Source organism: Ahaetulla prasina, chromosome 7 (assembly GCF_028640845.1).
Source record: "Ahaetulla prasina isolate Xishuangbanna chromosome 7, ASM2864084v1, whole genome shotgun sequence".
NCBI classification, from domain to species: domain Eukaryota; kingdom Metazoa; phylum Chordata; class Lepidosauria; order Squamata; family Colubridae; genus Ahaetulla; species Ahaetulla prasina.
In genome coordinates, this window is record NC_080545.1 from 82219246 (window position 1) to 82237442 (window position 18197).

Consider the following 18197-nt stretch of genomic DNA (forward strand, 5'->3'; position numbering starts at 1 on the left):
GGCTAGAAGACCTCCAGGGACCCTTCCAACCCTATACTTTTAAAAGACAAGAGGGCACCAATTGGCAAGCCAGCCATAGGAGGCAGTCCAGAAAGAAAAAAGGCGGAGTAGCTGCTCCCTTGGCCTCACCCAGCATGTCTCTTGGCTCCAGTGGTGCCCAGTCGACCAGGGCATCAGTGCCCCAAGGCTTCTTAGACCAGGGGTCTCCAACCTTGGCAACTTTATGACTTGTGGACTTCAACTCCCAGAATTCCTCAGCCAGCACATGCTGGCTGAGGAATTCTTGGAATTGAAGTCCACAAGTCATAAAGTTGCCAAGGTTGGAGACCCGTCTTAAGACTGAACTGCTCTGCCCTCCTGAACACCTGTTCTTGTACACCTCGACAGGTGATGCTTCTAAAGCCATCCTGGGTGAGAGGCCAGCAGGGAGGAAAAGCCTCGGCAGGGAAGATGGTTAAATAAGCTGGAGCCCGCCAAGCGGAAGGCAGCAGAATATATATGATAAATGTTTACTTCTGAACAGTGTAGAAAAAAATATTCTAATCATTTAACACTGAGCCCATAATCGATGTTTCAGGCTCCTAATGTGCTTACAAGGACGCTCTAGGAAAACCTGTCTAAAAACAAGCCTGCACGCCGCGAGGATTAACTCTCGAGTAAATTTATCTTCCACGCAAAGCCTATTCAAAGTTAAATGGAACCGAAATGCTGGCTGGACTCCAATTTGGCAGAAGCCACGAGCAAACGGCCAGCCCACGTCACAACCCGCCTCACAAAGCCAATCGGAAGCGGCCGTAAGGCGCGCGCTCGCTCTGGAGAAAGCGTCGTTCTCTGACTGTTGTCCTCTGATTGGTCACGCGTTGAGCGGCGGCAGGTTGGCTAGCCAATAGCCTTCGGGCGCGCGTGTTTAGCGGGAAGTTCTACCAAACGGGCAGGGGTTGTTTTTCCGCAGAGGGCTCCTTCTTTTTTTTTTTTTTGGCCGGTCGCGAGGGGGAAGCCAGTGACGTCATCCCGAGGAAAGAAAGTGCGTGTGGGTCGGAAAAAGTGCTTTGCGGTCAATTCGAAGTCACTTCGCTTTTTAGGGGGGCCGCAGCGACCTAAGGTAGGTGGCGTTAAGGGGGATCCTGGGAAGTGAGAGAACTTCATATGAATCAATGGTGGTGGGCATGTTGGAAGTCAAACTCAGTTTATCCCGCAAATTTCACCCGGAATTTGCAAAAGAACTAGAAAACTTTATTCGAGTTTGTCTTTTCTCAAGCTACAGGGACTACCTCTCCCAAAATTCCCAGCCAATTTGAACTATCCTCGTTATCCTCAACCATTCAGTCGGGTCCGAACCTCCGACACGACTGTAGACTCTTAAATGTGTCATAATTTGACATTTTTTGAGAGTCAGGCAGTGTATAAATGTAATAGTAGGTTAAAGTGAATTGAAATTATATATATATATCCCTCGCATCCTGGACATAAACTGTTTCAACTCCTACCCTCAAAACGACGCTATAGAGCACTGCACACCAGAACAACTAGACACAAGAACAGTTTTTTCCCGAAGGCCATCACTCTGCTAAACAAATAATTCCCTCAACACTGTCAGACTATTTACTGAATCTGCACTACTATTAATCGTTTCATAGTTCCCATCACCAATCTCTTTCCACTTATGACTGTATGACTATAACTTGTTGATGGCAATCCTTATGATTTATATTGATATATTGATCATCAATTGTGTTGTAAATGTTGTACCTTGATGAACGTATCTTTTCTTTTATGTACACTGAGAGCATATGCACCAAGACAAATTCCTTGTGTGTCCAATCACACTTGGCCAATAAAATTCTATTCTATTCTATTCTATTCTATTCTATTCTATTCTATTCTATATATATATATATATATATATGTAGGTCTTTGGTTATTCGGGTTTTCTCCCGCGTAAAATTGGAAGTGTCTTGGCGACGTTTCGACGAAGTCTCATTCGTCATCTTCAGGCTAAGTGTTTACAGCTTCGTGCTTCTGGGAGCAATTGCTGGGAGCAATTTTACAGAAAACCAATAACCAAAGACCTACATACAAACACCTGAAAACCTCAGAAAACACACACATATATATATATATAAATATATATATATATATATATATATATATATATATATATATATATATATATATATATATATATATATATATATATATATATATATATATATATATATATATATATATATATATATATATATATATATATATATATATATATCTTTGATTATTCGGGTTTTCTCCCGTGTAAAATTGGAAGTGTCTTGGCGACGTTTCAACGAAATCCCATTTGTTATCTTCAGGCTAAGTGTTTACAGCTTCGTGCTTCTAGGAGAAAAGCTTCGTGCTTCATATATATATATATATGGGATGCGGTGGCTCCGCCTAGGATGTTGAACTTGTCGATCGAAAGGTTGGCAGCTCAGCGGTTCGAATCCCTCGTGCTGCCGTATAACGGGGTGAGCTCCCGTTACTTGTCCCAGCTTCTGCAAACCTAGCAATTTTGAAAGCACGTAAAAATGCAAGTAGAAAAAATAGGGACCACCTTTAGTGGGAAGGTAACAGCATTCCGTGCGCCTTTGGCATTTAGTCATGCCAGCCACATGACCATGGAGACATCTTTGGACAGCGCTGGCTCTTTGCCTTCGAAACGGAGATGAGCACCGTCCCCTAGAGTCAGGAACGACTAGCACGTATGTGCGAGGGGAACCTTTACCTTATATATATACACAAAGCTGATAACACCAGCCTGACGATGACGAATGAGACTTCGTTGAAATGTCGCCAAGACACTTCCAATGTTACGTGGGAGAAAATATGAATAACCAAAGACCTACATACAAACACCTGCGAAAACCTCAGAAAACACACACACATATATATAAAAGAATATATATATATTCTAATATATTATATTATATATATATAAAATATATATAATTATATTATATATATATATATATATATATATATATTATAATATATTATACATTATTATTATATAATATATATTATATATAATATAATATAAAAATATAATATATTATATATTATTATATATAATATATTATATTATATTATATATTCTATTCCTGTAACCTAAGCTGTCAACTGGCGTAAATCATAGTTGATAATAGTTAGTTGATGAGAACATAGAAAACACTTGTTTAAACAATGAGACTAATATATAAAGAGCAAGAAGAATAAATAATCAAAGTGCAAAACAATAAAAAAACTCAGAATTTAGCAGATTTATGTATAATTCACACAAAAGAGGTCCTGTAGTGGTTTGGAAGACCAAATCCTTGCAGGGATCAAAACAATCAGATTTATTGAGAATTGCAGAGAGTCAGTTTGGTTCTCCATGTGTGTTTGTGTAATGTTTTCTTTTGGAATTATGCTAACAGTTACATCTGTTTTAGGAATTTTTTTTTTATATGTTTCCCCTCCCTCTCAAGGCAGGAGATGACAGAAGAAACTGAAGAAAAGGCTAGAGTGAACTTTCCCTTTCCTTATACACCATATCCCATTCAAGAGCAATTTATGGCTAAACTTTATCAGGTCTTGGAGATGGGAAAGATTGGCATATTTGAGAGCCCTACTGGCACAGTAAGTCTCTTTTTAATTTAACACACTCCCCCCTCACCTTTCTGTTATCGAGATAGTGGTGTGACCAGGAATGTCCCTAGAGCAGGGGTCAGCAACCTGTGGCTCCGGAGCCACATGTGGCTCTTTGGGCCCTCTGCTGTGTCTCCCTGTCAGGTGATCCCACCACTGGCTGGCCCTGCTCCTCGCCCTCCTCTCCTAATCACTCATCGCTTGGCCTGAGAAGGTAAGGGCGACGGCAGGGAATGGAGATGCAGCCAGGGCAGAGATAGAGAGATACAGAAAGAGGGAGAGAGAGAGAGAGAGACATAGAGAGATACAGAGAGGAGGGGGGGAGAGAGGGGGAGGGAGGGAGGGGAGAGAGAGAGAGATGTCAAAAGGATTTTGTGGTTCCCGGATGTTTTTTAACAACTGGTTCTCTGCCCTAATGACTGGATGGGTAGGCGTGGCAAGGGGGTCATGTGATTGATGGAAGTGAGTGACATTGAGTTGGCCACCCCCACCCAGGTTTTTTGGCTCCCGGTGTTTTCTTTTCTGTGGGAAACGGGTCCAAATGGCTCTTTGAGTATTTAAGGTTGCAGACCCCTGCCCTAGAGAATGTTGAAAATAGTCCGTATGGCATCCATGAAAGTGTGATTTGAAGCACCACCGGTTTTTCATGGGCATTGTACCCATCTTGTCTTCATTGACCATACTCTGGGGACACCCCTGAGCGTAAGCATTGGGAGCAATAGGTAGCAAGCACTTTGCCAGACGAGTAAGGGAGGGGTAGATATCTACTTGCTATTTAATAGATGGCTATTGTGAGTCTTACAGCCAGCCTAGAAAATATTTTGTCAAAAATAACACAAATATAAATGTTAAAATCTTCTAGAATTTTATTTGGAAATGTTAACATCCTGTTTATGTTATGATTTAAAAATATACCTGCGCTTCCTCTTCCCTGTTAGGGTAAATCATTAAGTTTGATTTGTGGTGCGCTTTCGTGGCTCCGGGATTTTGAAGAAAAAAAGAAACTGGAGGAAGCCCAGCTATTAGCAACTAAAATTAGTGGAAAAGATGGAGAAGATGAACTCAAGAAAAGCATTACAAAGCCTTTAGCCAGCCAGCCAGTGACCAATGAACCAGACTGGATAATGCAATTTGTGCAGGAGAAAAAAGAACAGGAAATGATACATAGACTGAAGGTAAAAATTGGTTGCTTATAGGTCCATCACCCATCTCCTTCCACTTATGACTGTATGACTGTAACTTTGTTGCTTGTAGCCTTATGATTTATATTGATATTGATTGTTTCCTGATTACTTATTTGTATCCTATGACTATCATTAAGTATTGTACCTTATGATTCTTGATGAACATATCTTTTCTTTTATGTCTACTGAGAGCATATGCACCAAGACAAATTCCTTTTGTGTCCAATCACACTTGGCCAATACAAAATTCTATTCTATTCTATTCTATTCTATTCTATTCTATTCTATTCTATTCTATTCTATTCTATTCTATTCTATTCTATTCTATTCTATTCTATCTTTATTTAATCCTGATGATGTATTCACAGATAGAAAACTATGTACTATTGACACTTGCCCCATTGTAACCTCTGCTCTTCTTTTAGTTGCAGCCATCAAACACCACTCTTGTACCTTTTCCATGTGCTGTATTTTTAATAAAAAGAGCAAAGTCAAAGGATATGATACCCTAAGGAGAAAATGACATCTAAGAAAATAAAATTGATGCTTGATACTTTAGAACAGGGCTGCCAAACTCGCGGCCCGCAGGTGGATGTGTCGCACACTGGCCACACCCACGCCCGGTTTAGTGAAGGGGAAAAAAGTTGTGATATGTCACATGACGCTGCCATGACGCTGCAGTTTGACAGTCCTGTTTTAGAAACCTACAAATGAACATACTTGGTGGCACTCCAGTGTTTCCTATAATGTATATAATGTATATAATATATAATTATAGGATTTTATAATCCTATAAAAACCTATAATGTATTCCTCACATCCTCAGATAGATGAACACAATACAATGGTGGTATGTGTGCCCTTAAGAACAGCAAATGAGTTGCAGTTATCATTTTAAAATGTTTAGTAGATAATTTAATGCTTTTAAATTAGACAAAATCTGGTATTCCTTTGTTTATCTAAAGACTTGCTTACTAACATATCTCATTTTACACTGAGAACATTTTAAAATGAGAAATGTAAGATAATGTCTGCTTAAAAAACAGTTGGGGCCTTTGCCCATCAAATATTTGGCAACATATGAATTGTTCAGAACTTCTATAAAACATTATTGAATGTTATATGTTGTGAAGTAATTTTACAGCAATATTTTTGACAACAAATTTCCAGGTTCCAGGTGGTTGAACTTTCCTTGCAATTCTCTGATTTCTTTAGGAAGAGCATATCAAGAGGAAGAAACGAGAAGCGTACCTTGAGCAAATTCGACACAATGTGAAATTGAAATATGTGTCTAAAAGGAAGGTGAGTGTTTCCAGAGCTGTGAATAAAAATTAAAATAATTTCCCCACAAATAACGTTGGAGATTAATGGATTGTAATGAAAAAAAAGTTGATCCAAAGTTATAGTGCCCCAAAGAAAACTGCATGAACAATGTAAGAGTTGAGGATAATAGATAAATGAGGAATTTATGAACCGTAAATCTATAATTAGATAAGAATTGCTCTTTCGGAACTGGCTTCTGTATTGATTTTTATTTGCAGTGACTACCCAATATTGTAGTATAGTATATTAGACAAGTATTGAAAAATAAATTATATTTATTATCCCTCCATCTATCTAGCCATCCATTTCCCACTGGTCTCCTGCATGAGCTAATTCCTCATTGAGAAAGGGTAGGGGCTCAGAAGACTTCCTAGGTATGATAGATTACCTGGCTTGGATTGACAGATGTTTTCCTTGTGCTTATTTCAGCGGATGGAGGAGGACGAGGAGGCAGAGCACCTGCTTCAGCTCAGCAAGGACAGCTTATCTACCCCCGCTGAGCCTGGTTTTTTGGAGCTTTCAGATGGGAGTGAGGAAGATCTGATCCTTACAGAATACGAGAGTGACGAGGAGCAGAAAATAGGAAATAGGTATGAATACTGGTATGACTACAAGAGCTTGAAGCGAGGAATTAAATTCTCTAGGGAAATATATATCTCTCTTGCAAGTTTTCCAGAAAGGTTGGGTTACCATCCATGAAAGCCTTTGGTTTAGGCAGGAGTTAAGCTCAATTCAGACTCCGCAACAGGCATTCCATCAATTTTTCCTCCCAAGAGGTGATAGAATCTTCCAGTTATTAAATCCAGAAGCCAAAGTTTGGGTGAATGATGATCACAGTGATGGTGAACATATGACATGCATGTCAAAGGTGACATGTCACAATGTTTTGGATGATGCATCAGCATTCACAACAAATCTCAAAGGTATGCCCCATTCATGTGTGATGTCTTTGAGATGGCCATAGCCTCTGAAAATTGTGCAAGAATGAGACTTGCTTTCATATGACTTTTGGAGGCCGCAAAGGCTGCAGAAGAGCATTCTCTAAAGCTGCTTCAAGAACAAAGGCCTCGTGCAACCCAGAGGTTCTGTTCTGACCCAGTTCTCAAACACAACAAACTCTCTGTGGTTAAATCAACGATTCCTTTATTAGGAGCGCCAGCAGCCCCAGAAAAAAGTCTCTCTCTCTCTCTCACACAGCAGGCTAACAAGTCTGTCCAGCATGGAGGTGAATAGTTATCTGCCACATCTATTCATCTCCGCCCCCTGCCTTTTATTCCCAGAGCTAGGGTGGGGCTTCGCTAGCTGTGATGGCTCTTCCATCCCAAGGATCGGCCCATAGATTTCCACTGCTCTCCTCTCCTCTGCCTTCTGAGCATCCGCACATCAGGCACTGGGCCCAGCTGTATCTCCTCTTCTTCATCAGCCACCTCCAGACCTGGGGGCTGTTGACTCTCCATCTGAGGGCTGATGGACATCCCAGGCTCTGCCTCTGTCCCTCTCTCTCTCTGACAGCTCCATTCCCTCTTCCCTCTGGGAGCTTTCAGGTTGCCTTGATGCTGGCCCTGACTCCCACGCCACCTCATCTGCTTCAGCTGTTGGAGGGGCTGGTGGCCGATAGGCCACAGCAGCTTCCTTGGGTAGGCCATAAGGGCCTGTCCATAGAAAGTGAGCATTTCTTGAAGGTAAGCAGCACACAGCCGATCCTGGGGAATCACACATATGATTGGACCCTTAAATAAATATCCCTTAAATAAAGGAATGTATAATTAGTTTTATTCAGTGTGTGTGTGAGACATAGTAGAGTCAGGTTAGGCATTTTCTAAATTTTTGATACACTGAGCCCAAAAGGTTCGCCAACACTGGGCTAGTAGAAACTGCTGGGGCCATTCTGAAATGTGTTGTTTAGAAGATAAACTGATTGGGCCAGGCAAAAATGCTTCTGAGCATAACTTTCCTCTTTTCACTCTTTAGGTTAACTGGAGTGGATAGTGATGATGACGATGATGACCTACAGGAAGAGCATGTTGCAAAGGCAAGTTGGAAGGGGTACATGTTTCTTCCTGCAACTGCTTTGCAGAATCATCCATGGGAATTAATAGTAAACTGTTTGGACACCTCTTTGCATAGCCTACCAATTTTCCTTTATCTGTTTTAATCCGTTCCTGTTTCTTTCAGTTAAAATTAACACTTTGTTTCATTTTCTAACCTATAGTTAAATCAGGGGTAGCCAATCTTTTTGAAAAGAAGCCCCGAAGCAGTCTAATATCACGCTGCCAATATTTGCTGGCAAAATATGGAATTAAGTGATTCAATATTTGTAATTGTCTTTTCCCACTAAATGGTATATCAGTTGTCAAAACAGATATTGTCTGAAACAAAAATATCATTCTAGACAGGAGATTCATTTTTATCAGAAAAATACTCCTAGCAATGACAATTTAGTTTTTCCCATCCTAATGTGTCTTTTTAAACCTCATTCGATGTCTTAGCTTAATTATTTTGATATAGCATACAGTTCATATTTGTCGTAATGATATCCAGATAATAATTTACTACTCAAAAACCCTTTTATTCATTAATTCTCTTTGATCTCTTTTAATACTTTTGTTAACATCTTCATCTTTTGTTTATTGATCTTAAAACTTGCTACCAAATTCTTTTAGTTTTCCCATTAATGTTTCAAATCAGGAGTGAAATCCACTTACCTTCCCAACTGGTTCGGAAGTGCACACGCCACATGCGTGGTTGGACCTTCTGCGCATGCGCAGAGGGTAAAAACCAGGAAGTAACGATGACCAGGTGGGTGAGCGGAGCCTCGCGCTGCCATCACTACCAGTTCTCTGAACCAGTGGCCACCATTGCTAACAGTTCAGCCGAACTGGTCTGAACCAGGAGCATTTCACCCCTGTTTCAAATCCTTTTAAAGGATCTTCCCAAAGCAAACACCAAGTTATCTGCAAGAGCCTTTAACTTTTAAGTTTATTTTAAAACCTTTACTCCAACAATCCTCTCATCTTCTCTTGTAATCTGTTCAGTATTTCAAGGATCAAAATAAGATAGTAGACAGTGGACAAGAAACACTGTACTCTGGTCATATAGCAATGGCACTTAGACTTATATACCGCTTCAGAGAGCTTTTACAGCCCTCTATAAGCGGTTTACAGAGCCAGCATATTGCCCCCAACAATCTGGCTCCTCATTTTACCCACCTTAGAAGGATGGAAGGCTGAGTCAACCTTGAGCCCGTGAGATTCGATCTGCTGAACTGCAGCTAGCAGTCAGCTGAAGTAGCCTGCAGTACTACACTCTAACCACTGCACCACTTCGGCTCTTGATCTCCTTTTGCACCTTCTGACAACAATCTGGGGGGAACCAGATTCACTTTACAACCGTGTTACTAACTTAACAACTGAAGTGATTCACTTAACAACTGTGGCAAGAAAGGTTGCAAGATTCTGTACTTCTGTAACAACCAAGCTCCCTCAATATCCATCCAGCCATCCAGCATTCTGACCGGCGAATTCTGGGAGTTGAAGTCCGCATATGTTAAAGTTGTCAAAGTTGAGAAACACTGCTCTTCATGAATAAGATTCTGATACCTACTCAATCTATTTTGCAGATTTATTACTGCAGCCGGACACATTCCCAGCTGGCTCAATTTATCCATGAAGTTCAGAAGAGCCCTTTTAGTAAGGAGACTCGTCTGGTGTCTTTGGGCTCTAGGCAGGTAGGTATCTTTCTCAAAGCAATATAATGGAATGGAATGGAATACTTTATTTGGCCAAGAGTGATTAGATTCACAAAGAATTTGTCTCCGTACAGAAGCTTTCGATGTACATGCAAAGCAACAGAATAATAACTATAATAACAACACTAATAATAAAAGGGGGAGTAAAGAATTTGGACCTTCCTTCAAGGAGCCATAACCTAAGAACTGCCACCAAAATGAGCAAGCTTGTGTTTGGTTTCCTTGTGTCGCCTCATATCTGTCAGGGTTCCCACGGATGCCCTAATAAAATCATGAGCCTTGAGTCAAGCTTCAAAAGATATCCAGTTATTGATTAGGAGCTTCATGTCGGCACATTCCCAAGTGAAGCCAGCTCTGACCCTACATAATTTATGCAGCGATCATGACCCTGTTTCCCCCTCCCCCCAGGGTGTGTCATCAATCACATTTGCCAACGAAGCAATTTCATGGGTTGTAGAGATCACTCCCCTCCGACTGCTGTGGGTAACCCTGAGATACAGCCTTGAGAATGATAAGTCCGAAATGTGCGTCTGTCTTTGGCTGCCGTGCCGTTTCGTCGGTTTCCCATCCCCCCCTTGCTTATGGGAACTCGAGAGCAGGCCAGGGATGTTTTGCGAGTTGACAATATGATTTTTATTCCCACACAGTATACTTTCCCTCTGTTATCAGTCTGTAGTATGAGGTGGGAATGTATAAAAGGCAGAAGACTAATAATGCTTGACTAAGTGATGAAAGGGGAGATAAAAACAATGTGGCTTTGCTTTGATAGTCCTCTGACTCAGGAGTTCTAAATTGCCAACTAAAGGAATAATTTTAAAAGTAATTTCAGGAACCTGAATTCAATGTAAGTATTCCGTAGCCAAACAATGTGTCTTATTAGCAGCCTTGGAGACAATGCATTATTTTCATGGTGAGTTTGTATATTTGTGAATCTTTACAGCTTTTTTGGTTGTTGAAAGAAATTTGCATTGTTTTCTACTTGCCCAACTGTGATACTGAAGGGAACACATTGAAAGGTCTTTTCTATCACCTTTCTCTCTCTCTCCACCCCCTCTCTCTCCCATCTTAATTATTTTTACCATAACCCAAGGTGGCAAATATATGCACCACACTTTCCTACTATTTTTCCCACAACAAATCTGTAAGTTGTGTTGTGTTGTGATAGATTGATTGGCCCAGAGTCATCTTGAGGATTTTCCTGCCTATGGCGGGACTTGAACTCATGGTTTCCCACTTTCTAGCCTAGTGCCTTAAACTGGGGGTCCCCAACCCCTGAGCTGCGGAATACTACTGGGCCACGAGCCATTTGGAAGCAGGCTGCAGAAGTGATTGGCAAACGTGCACGCATGCGTATCCCCACTTGTGCAAGCGGGCGAGCATGTGCACTCCATTTGCATGAGCAGTGGGTGCACATGCAGGCCACTCGTGCAAATGGAGTGGCACATGCACTTGCTGGCCACTCCTGCGGAACCATTCCCTCTTGTCTCCTCCGTCCCCAGCCCTCAAAGCTGGAAAGGTTGGGGAACTCTGCCTTAACCTCAGACCAGGGGTCTGCAAATGTGGCTCTTTTAAGACATATGGACTTCAACTCTCTGGGAGTTGAAGTCCACAAGTCTTAAAAGAGCCACGTTTGCAGAGCCCTGCCCTAGACCAAACTTTAATAACTGGTTTAATAACTGATCTCTGTTTGCACCTGTCCATTTATTTTAGAACTTATGTGTGAACGAGGAAGTGCGAAGCCTGGGACTTGTCCAGCTCATCAATGATCGTTGTATGGAGATGCAGAAGAATAAACGTGGTATGTCAAGGAGTCCTGATGGATCCATGTAATTACTTTGCTGAAGCCAAGTAAATGGAGGCTGTGCATTTTAAAGTGATGGTGGCGACAATCTTCAACCAGAGGGAACTGCAAAATACTTCATAGAGGCACTCCTTGACTTATGACTGTAATGGAGCCTGCCAATTGCAGTCATAAGTTGTGATGGTCATAAAATGGGTCATCATATGACCGGCCAATTTTATAATTTTTTTTTTTGCAGCAGTGGTTAAGCAAACTGTCAAAACTTTGGAACCAGGTCATAAGTATCTTGGGTGAGATATGTCAAAACTTTGTTGACTACCTGTACAGGAAGTCCTCGACTTACAACAGTTCATTTAGTGACCATTCAACGTTACAATGGCACTGGAACAAGTGACTTATGACCGTTTTTCACACTCGCATCCTTTGTAGCAGGGTTCTCCAACCTTGGAAACTTTAAGCCTGGCGGATTTCAACTCCCAGAAATCCCCAGCAAAGCTGGCTGGGGAATTCTGGGAGTTGAAGTCTGCCAGGCTTAAGGTTGCCAAGGTTGGAGACTCCTGCTTTGTAGCATCCCCATGATCATGTGATCAAAATTCAGATGCTTGGCAATGGATTCATATTTAACACCGTTGCTGTGTCCCAAGGTCACGCAATGCCTTTTTTCAGCCTTCTGAAAGCAAAGTCAATGGGCAAGCCAGATTCACTTAACAACTGGGCTACTAACTTATCAACTGCAGTGGTTCACTTAATGACTGTGGCAAGAAACGTTGTAAAATGGGGCAAAATTCATCTAACAGATGTCTCACTTAACAGCAGAAATTTTGGGGTCAATTGTGGTCATAAGTCATAGCTTGGGCCGGAATAGCTCAGGCTGTAAGGAGCCTGTTATTAGAACACAATAGTCTGCAATTACTGCAGGTTCAAGCCCGGCCCAAGGTTGACTCAGCCTTCCATCCTTTATAAGGTAGGTAAAATGAGGACCCAGATTGTTGGGGGGGCAATAAGTTGACTTTGTAAATATACAAATAGAATGAGACTATTGCCTTATACACTGTAAGCCGCCCTGAGTCTTCGGAGAAGGGCGGGATATAAATGTAAATAAATAAAAAAAAAAAAGTCGAGGACTACCTGTAGCTTGGATTGCTCCTATTCAGCATTCCAACCAGCTAAGAACCTCGGTGGCGCAGTGGTTAGAGTGCAGTATTACAGGCTACTTCTGTTGCCTGCCTGCTATCTGCAATATGGTGGTTCAAATCTCACCAGGCTCAGCCTTCCATCCTTCTGAGGTGGGTAAAATGAGGACCCAGATTGTTGGGGGTAATAGGCTGACTCTGTAAACCGCTTAGAGAGGGCTATAAAGCACTGTGAAGCGGTATATATATATATAAGTCTAAGTGCTATTGCTAATTTCCTATTTTAGGGTATTTCATTTGGTTCTCTTTTCTTGCTTTTCTGTTTTTGTTTTCTTCAGCCCAACAGTAACTATTCCATGCCATCCATGCAGGTGGTGGGACAGATACGGGGTTTATCCCAAGCTTTTTTTCTTGGTAGTTTGCTAATGTTGGGATTCTTCTGTACCTGTGGTTAGGTTTCCTTTCATAGAGATGTGCAGACTATTTGGTGCTTGAAATATTATGGGTGAACTGCGGTCTTTTGCTTGCATTAGAGTCCAGTTGGGAAATCATTGTAAGTAGCAGGAACCAGTAAGCAGTCGGTGGATGCTTGGATCCAAAGGGTGTAAAAGTTTCTCCAAGATTCTTGTTTGGAGTTATGAAAGTGGCTGTTTTCAATGTATTTAGAAATGCTCCTAAGTGTAAAACCGAGCCTTGCATTGAAAGAGATCTGTTTGGATGCAAAAACTCTTCCGAAATTCTTGGAACAGTCAATTTTTTTGTACTCAATGCAGTAATTTCATGCTTGAAATGGAATGTTTTGTGCATGAACCAATTTGAATGGAAGCTTTTGTATGCCCTAAGGCATTGGTATTTGATCTCATGGAATGTCAGGAGCACAGGAAAATATTTTTTTTAAATTAGTTTTTTTAATTAAAAGCCTGAAATCTCATGAGGCCTTATGCAAGAACACCGTCCTTACGAGTTTTGTCTCACAATTCTAAGCTTTTTTTTAGAGGTGGGTTGCCCTGACACTCGTCATGTAGAGAGTAATAATGATTGCATTATATTGTGCACTTCTTCAAAGGCAATCACAAAGTCTGTGATAAACTACAGTAGATGGAAAGGTGAAAATAAGTAATTTAATAATATTAATTTTGATAACAATGTAAATTAGGATGAATATTTTAATGCTAATGATTGGGAAGAAGGAATTAGAGAGACTCTTCCGGAAATGAAGAAAGATGGTAAATAATTGGAACAACTGTAATTGAGAAAAAATATAAGGCATAAAGTGATGCTATTCAAATATAAAATTGAAAATGATAAAAAAATAATGGGGGAAAAATAATGTGGCAGAAGTTGAAACAATAAGAAATGGAGAAAAATGTTTAATTTGTGATAAAGGGTTAAGATATATTATAATGATGATTTTGATTATGTATAAGATTTATACGTTGTGACCCGGTCAGCACTCTGTTCATAAAATATGCATGATAAAAGGGAAACTTGTGAATAAAATTTGTTTAAAAAAAAAAAGCGATCACAGTGATGTGTATTGACTTGGGTTTTTATCCTTACAATCACCTTCAGAAGGTTGGCAACTCACTCATATTTGTGACAGTTGCAGTCTCTTGAGGTCCTGGGATCACTGACAAACAAAATGGGAAGCCAGGTTCACTTAACAACGGTGTTACTAGGAGCAGTGGTAGTGCAGTGGTTAGAATGGAGTATGGCAGGCTAATTCTGCTCACTGGCAGTGGTTCGATTCTCACTGGCTCAAGGTTGACTCAGCTTTCCTTCTTTCCGTGGTTGGTAAACTGAGGAGCCAGATTGTTGGGGGAAATACGTTGACTATGTAAACCGCTGAGAGAGGGCTGTAAAGTACTGTGAAGCGGTATATAAGTCTAAGTGCTACTACTACTGACTAACAATTGCACTGATTCATTTAACAACTGGGGCAAGAAAGCCCATAAAACTCACTTAACCTGTCTCAGCAACAGAAAATTTGGGCTCAATTGTGGTCGTAAGTCGAAGGCTGACCTGTACTGAAAAAAAGGACAAACAAACAAAAAAGTGTGCATGATATCACAGAAACAGTGAGGCTGTGGGATTTGTGGTGTAAAGCAGGGGTGTCAAACTCAAGGCCTGGGGGCCAGATCTGGCCGGGGGGGGGGCGCCCTGGAAATAGCGAAGGACTGGCCCGTGGTGCCTCTGCCAGTGAAAATGGAGCTCAGGAGGGTTGCAGGAGGCCATCACAGTCAGAAATGGAGCTCAGGAGCCCATTTTCGGTGGCAGAGAGTTCGGGCCACCACAGGGACTCCCGACATGAGTGATGTTGAGCTCACCACGCCCCCCACCACGCCCCTCCGAGATCAAACATAACCCTGATGTGGCCCTCAATGAAATCGAGTTTGACATCCCTGGTATAAAGCAGAGACCTCCAACCTTGGCAACTTTAAGCCTAGAGGACTTCAACTCCCAGCAAATTCCCAGCAAAGCTGGCTGGGGAATTCTGGGAGTTGAAGTCCTCCAGGCTTAAAGTTGCCAAGGTTGGAGACCCCTGGTATAAAGCATACAATATCTCATTTGGGAATAAAGGATGGTCCTTGTAATCACAATGCTGTCTTAACAATGCGCCGTATTGCTCTGAAAATTTTCCCCTCTGATGATTTGCCTTCAGAAAAGAATACAGGCGCAGAGACAACTGAGGGCAAGAAGAGACGTGTGAGCCGAACGGTGTGTCCATTTAACTCCTATGAGCCTCTGCAGCTGCTTCGGGATGAAGTGCTGGTAGAAGTGAAAGATATAGAGCAGCTGGTTTCTCTGGGAAAAGAAATGAAGGCCTGCCCTTATTACGGAAGCCGATACGCCATCCCAGCTGCTCAGGTAGGCATTTGTGGATTTCCTCTTGAAGCTCTGCTGACGTCTGGAAACAGATGGCCTCGTTTCTTTGTGTGTAGCCTTGTACCCTTTTGTTAAATCGCTGCGGGATGATCAGACGGGTGCTTTTTCATGCCTCAAAAGGTTGTGAATAGTCTTTCAGATATGCTGAAATTTTTGCCATTTCTGCTAAATTCGTTACTTTTAGTGTCCATTCTTCAATAGTAGGCAGTTGTTCCTTCTTCCAGTATTGTGCCACCAGTAGTCTGGCTGCTGATATTAAGTTTAAAATTAATTTAGTCTCTATTGATGTACAGTCCGTAGTTATACCCAATAAAAACAATTGTGGGGTAAATTTTATCTTCTTCTTCAAAATATTTTGCATAATCCACCAAATTTTAATCCAAAATGCTTTGATTTTTAGATATATAGTGGAATGGAAAAGATGGATAGAATATATTCCAAACAAATATCAGGCTAAAAAGTATCAAAGAGCATATGAATGACTAGAAAGTAATAATTTTATTTGTATACCGTATTTCCTTTTTTTAAAATCTTTTTTTATATGAAATAAGGGAGTTATGGTTCTAGGGCAGGGATGGGAGTTTATGAATAATTAGCATATTTTAGCTTATGATTGGTAAATTCTATACCCTGTATTTGCTCTGGGAAGTTGGGGGGGGGGTTGGGTGAAGTGGGGGAGGTGGAGGGAGGAGGAGGGTAATTAATTGTTAAAACTGTGGTAAAACTTTTTAAGAAACAAAGGTTGATCAACTTTTTTCCGTGTGTTTTTTCAGTTTTTTCCTAGTTTTCCTCTTATTTTGTAAATATTCTGTCCTTGGGACCTTTTACGTATTCTTTGGGATCACCTGGGTTTGCTTTGCAGTCACACACAGTAGGAATTTAAATGGATTCTCAATTTTTAAGGAGCAGACTTCATATTTGTAAGCACAGCATGGTGTAGTGGTGAAAGTGGTGGATTATAGAGCCTATCCATGACAGAGATGGGTGGTCTATAAATATGATATGAATCGGAATATCACCTCAGCTTTTAATTTTATAATATTGTACGTTCATGATTATATTTTTAATGGTGTTATCCCTTTACTAGTTTTTTAAAATCATTTTTCCCATTTTATTGTTAGAAGCTGCCCAGAGTAGCCCCTGGCAAGATGGGCTGCAAATATATTTAATAGATGATAGATAGTTAGTTAGTTAGTTAGTTAGTTAGATAGATAGATAGATAGATAGATAGATAGATAGATAGATAGATAGATAGATAGATTAGATTTAAAATGATCGTTAGCTAAGAAATTTTGAACCCATTATTATTTTCCAGGTTAGTCTACTTTGTAGACTTGGAGCAATATATGCCTGTTTGAACACCTAGAAAAATTGTGAAATATAAAATCTAACAAATAAGATTGAATGACCCAACTCACTCATAGTCTACATGTGAAAAGATATATCTATATATCTATATCTATATCTATATCTATATCTATATCTCTGTGTGTGTGTGTGTGTGTGTGTGTGTGTGTGTGTGTGTATGTTGGTCTTTGGTTATTCGTGTTTTCTCCCGCATAAAATTGGAAGTGTCTTGGCGACGTTTCAATGAAGAATCATTCATCATCTTCAGGCTGGTGTTTTCAGCTTCATGCTTATAGGAGCAATGTGTGATCGCAGCTGTTTCTTCCTTTTAACTGCTAGTGGGGCTTTGAACTGATTGGGTGGGAGCTTGGCTGTGTTCTGATTGGATGGAGGTGTGTTCTGATTGGTTGGGGGCTTGGATGTGTTTTGATTGGATGGGGGGGTGTTGGCTGTGCTCTGATTGGCTGGGGGTGTGTTCTGTTTGGGTGAGGGGTTGGGTGTGCTCAGAGTTGCAGGGGATTATATATATATATATATATATATATATATATATATATATATATATATATATATATATATATATATATATATATATATATACACACACACACACATATATATATATATATATATATATATATATATATATATATATGTATGTATGTATGTATGTATGTATGTAGGTCTTTGATTATTCGGGTTTTCTCCCGCGTAAAATTGGACATGTCTTGGCGACGTTTCGACGAAGTCTCATTCGTAGAAATGTCGCCAAGACACTTCCAATTTTACATAGGAGAAAACCCGAATAATCAAAGACCTACATACAAACACCCGCGAAAACCTCAGAAAACATACATATATATATATATATGTATGTATGTGTGTATATGTATATATATAGGTATGTATACGTATATATATATATATATAGGTATGTATGTCTTGGCGTATTCGGGTCTTTTCCCGTGTAAGGAAAAGACCCTAATATGCCATGACCTACATACCTATACCTGTGAAAACCTACGAAAACAAATATTTTTTTTTTGGTGTGTGTGTGTATAAACAGATTTTCCAAAAATCTGTTCTGCAGATAAAAGTCAGAGTGATGGACTCCC

At 40.5% G+C, this 18197-nt stretch overlaps 1 protein-coding gene across 1 annotated transcript in view; it reads left to right on the forward strand.

Moving 5' to 3' along the window:
- The first annotated feature begins 942 nt into the window (after positions 1-942).
- DDX11 (DEAD/H-box helicase 11) overlaps positions 943-18197 on the forward strand; it is a 57774-nt gene continuing 40519 nt past the window's right edge. The window contains exons 1-9 of the mRNA XM_058190192.1: positions 943-1102; positions 3501-3651; positions 4599-4835; positions 6060-6146; positions 6597-6757; positions 8139-8199; positions 9787-9894; positions 11626-11713; positions 15512-15717. Of these exons, the coding sequence (XP_058046175.1) occupies positions 3508-3651; positions 4599-4835; positions 6060-6146; positions 6597-6757; positions 8139-8199; positions 9787-9894; positions 11626-11713; positions 15512-15717 (1092 nt within the window). The 5' untranslated portion in view covers positions 943-1102; positions 3501-3507. The remainder of the gene's footprint in view (positions 1103-3500; positions 3652-4598; positions 4836-6059; positions 6147-6596; positions 6758-8138; positions 8200-9786; positions 9895-11625; positions 11714-15511; positions 15718-18197) is intronic.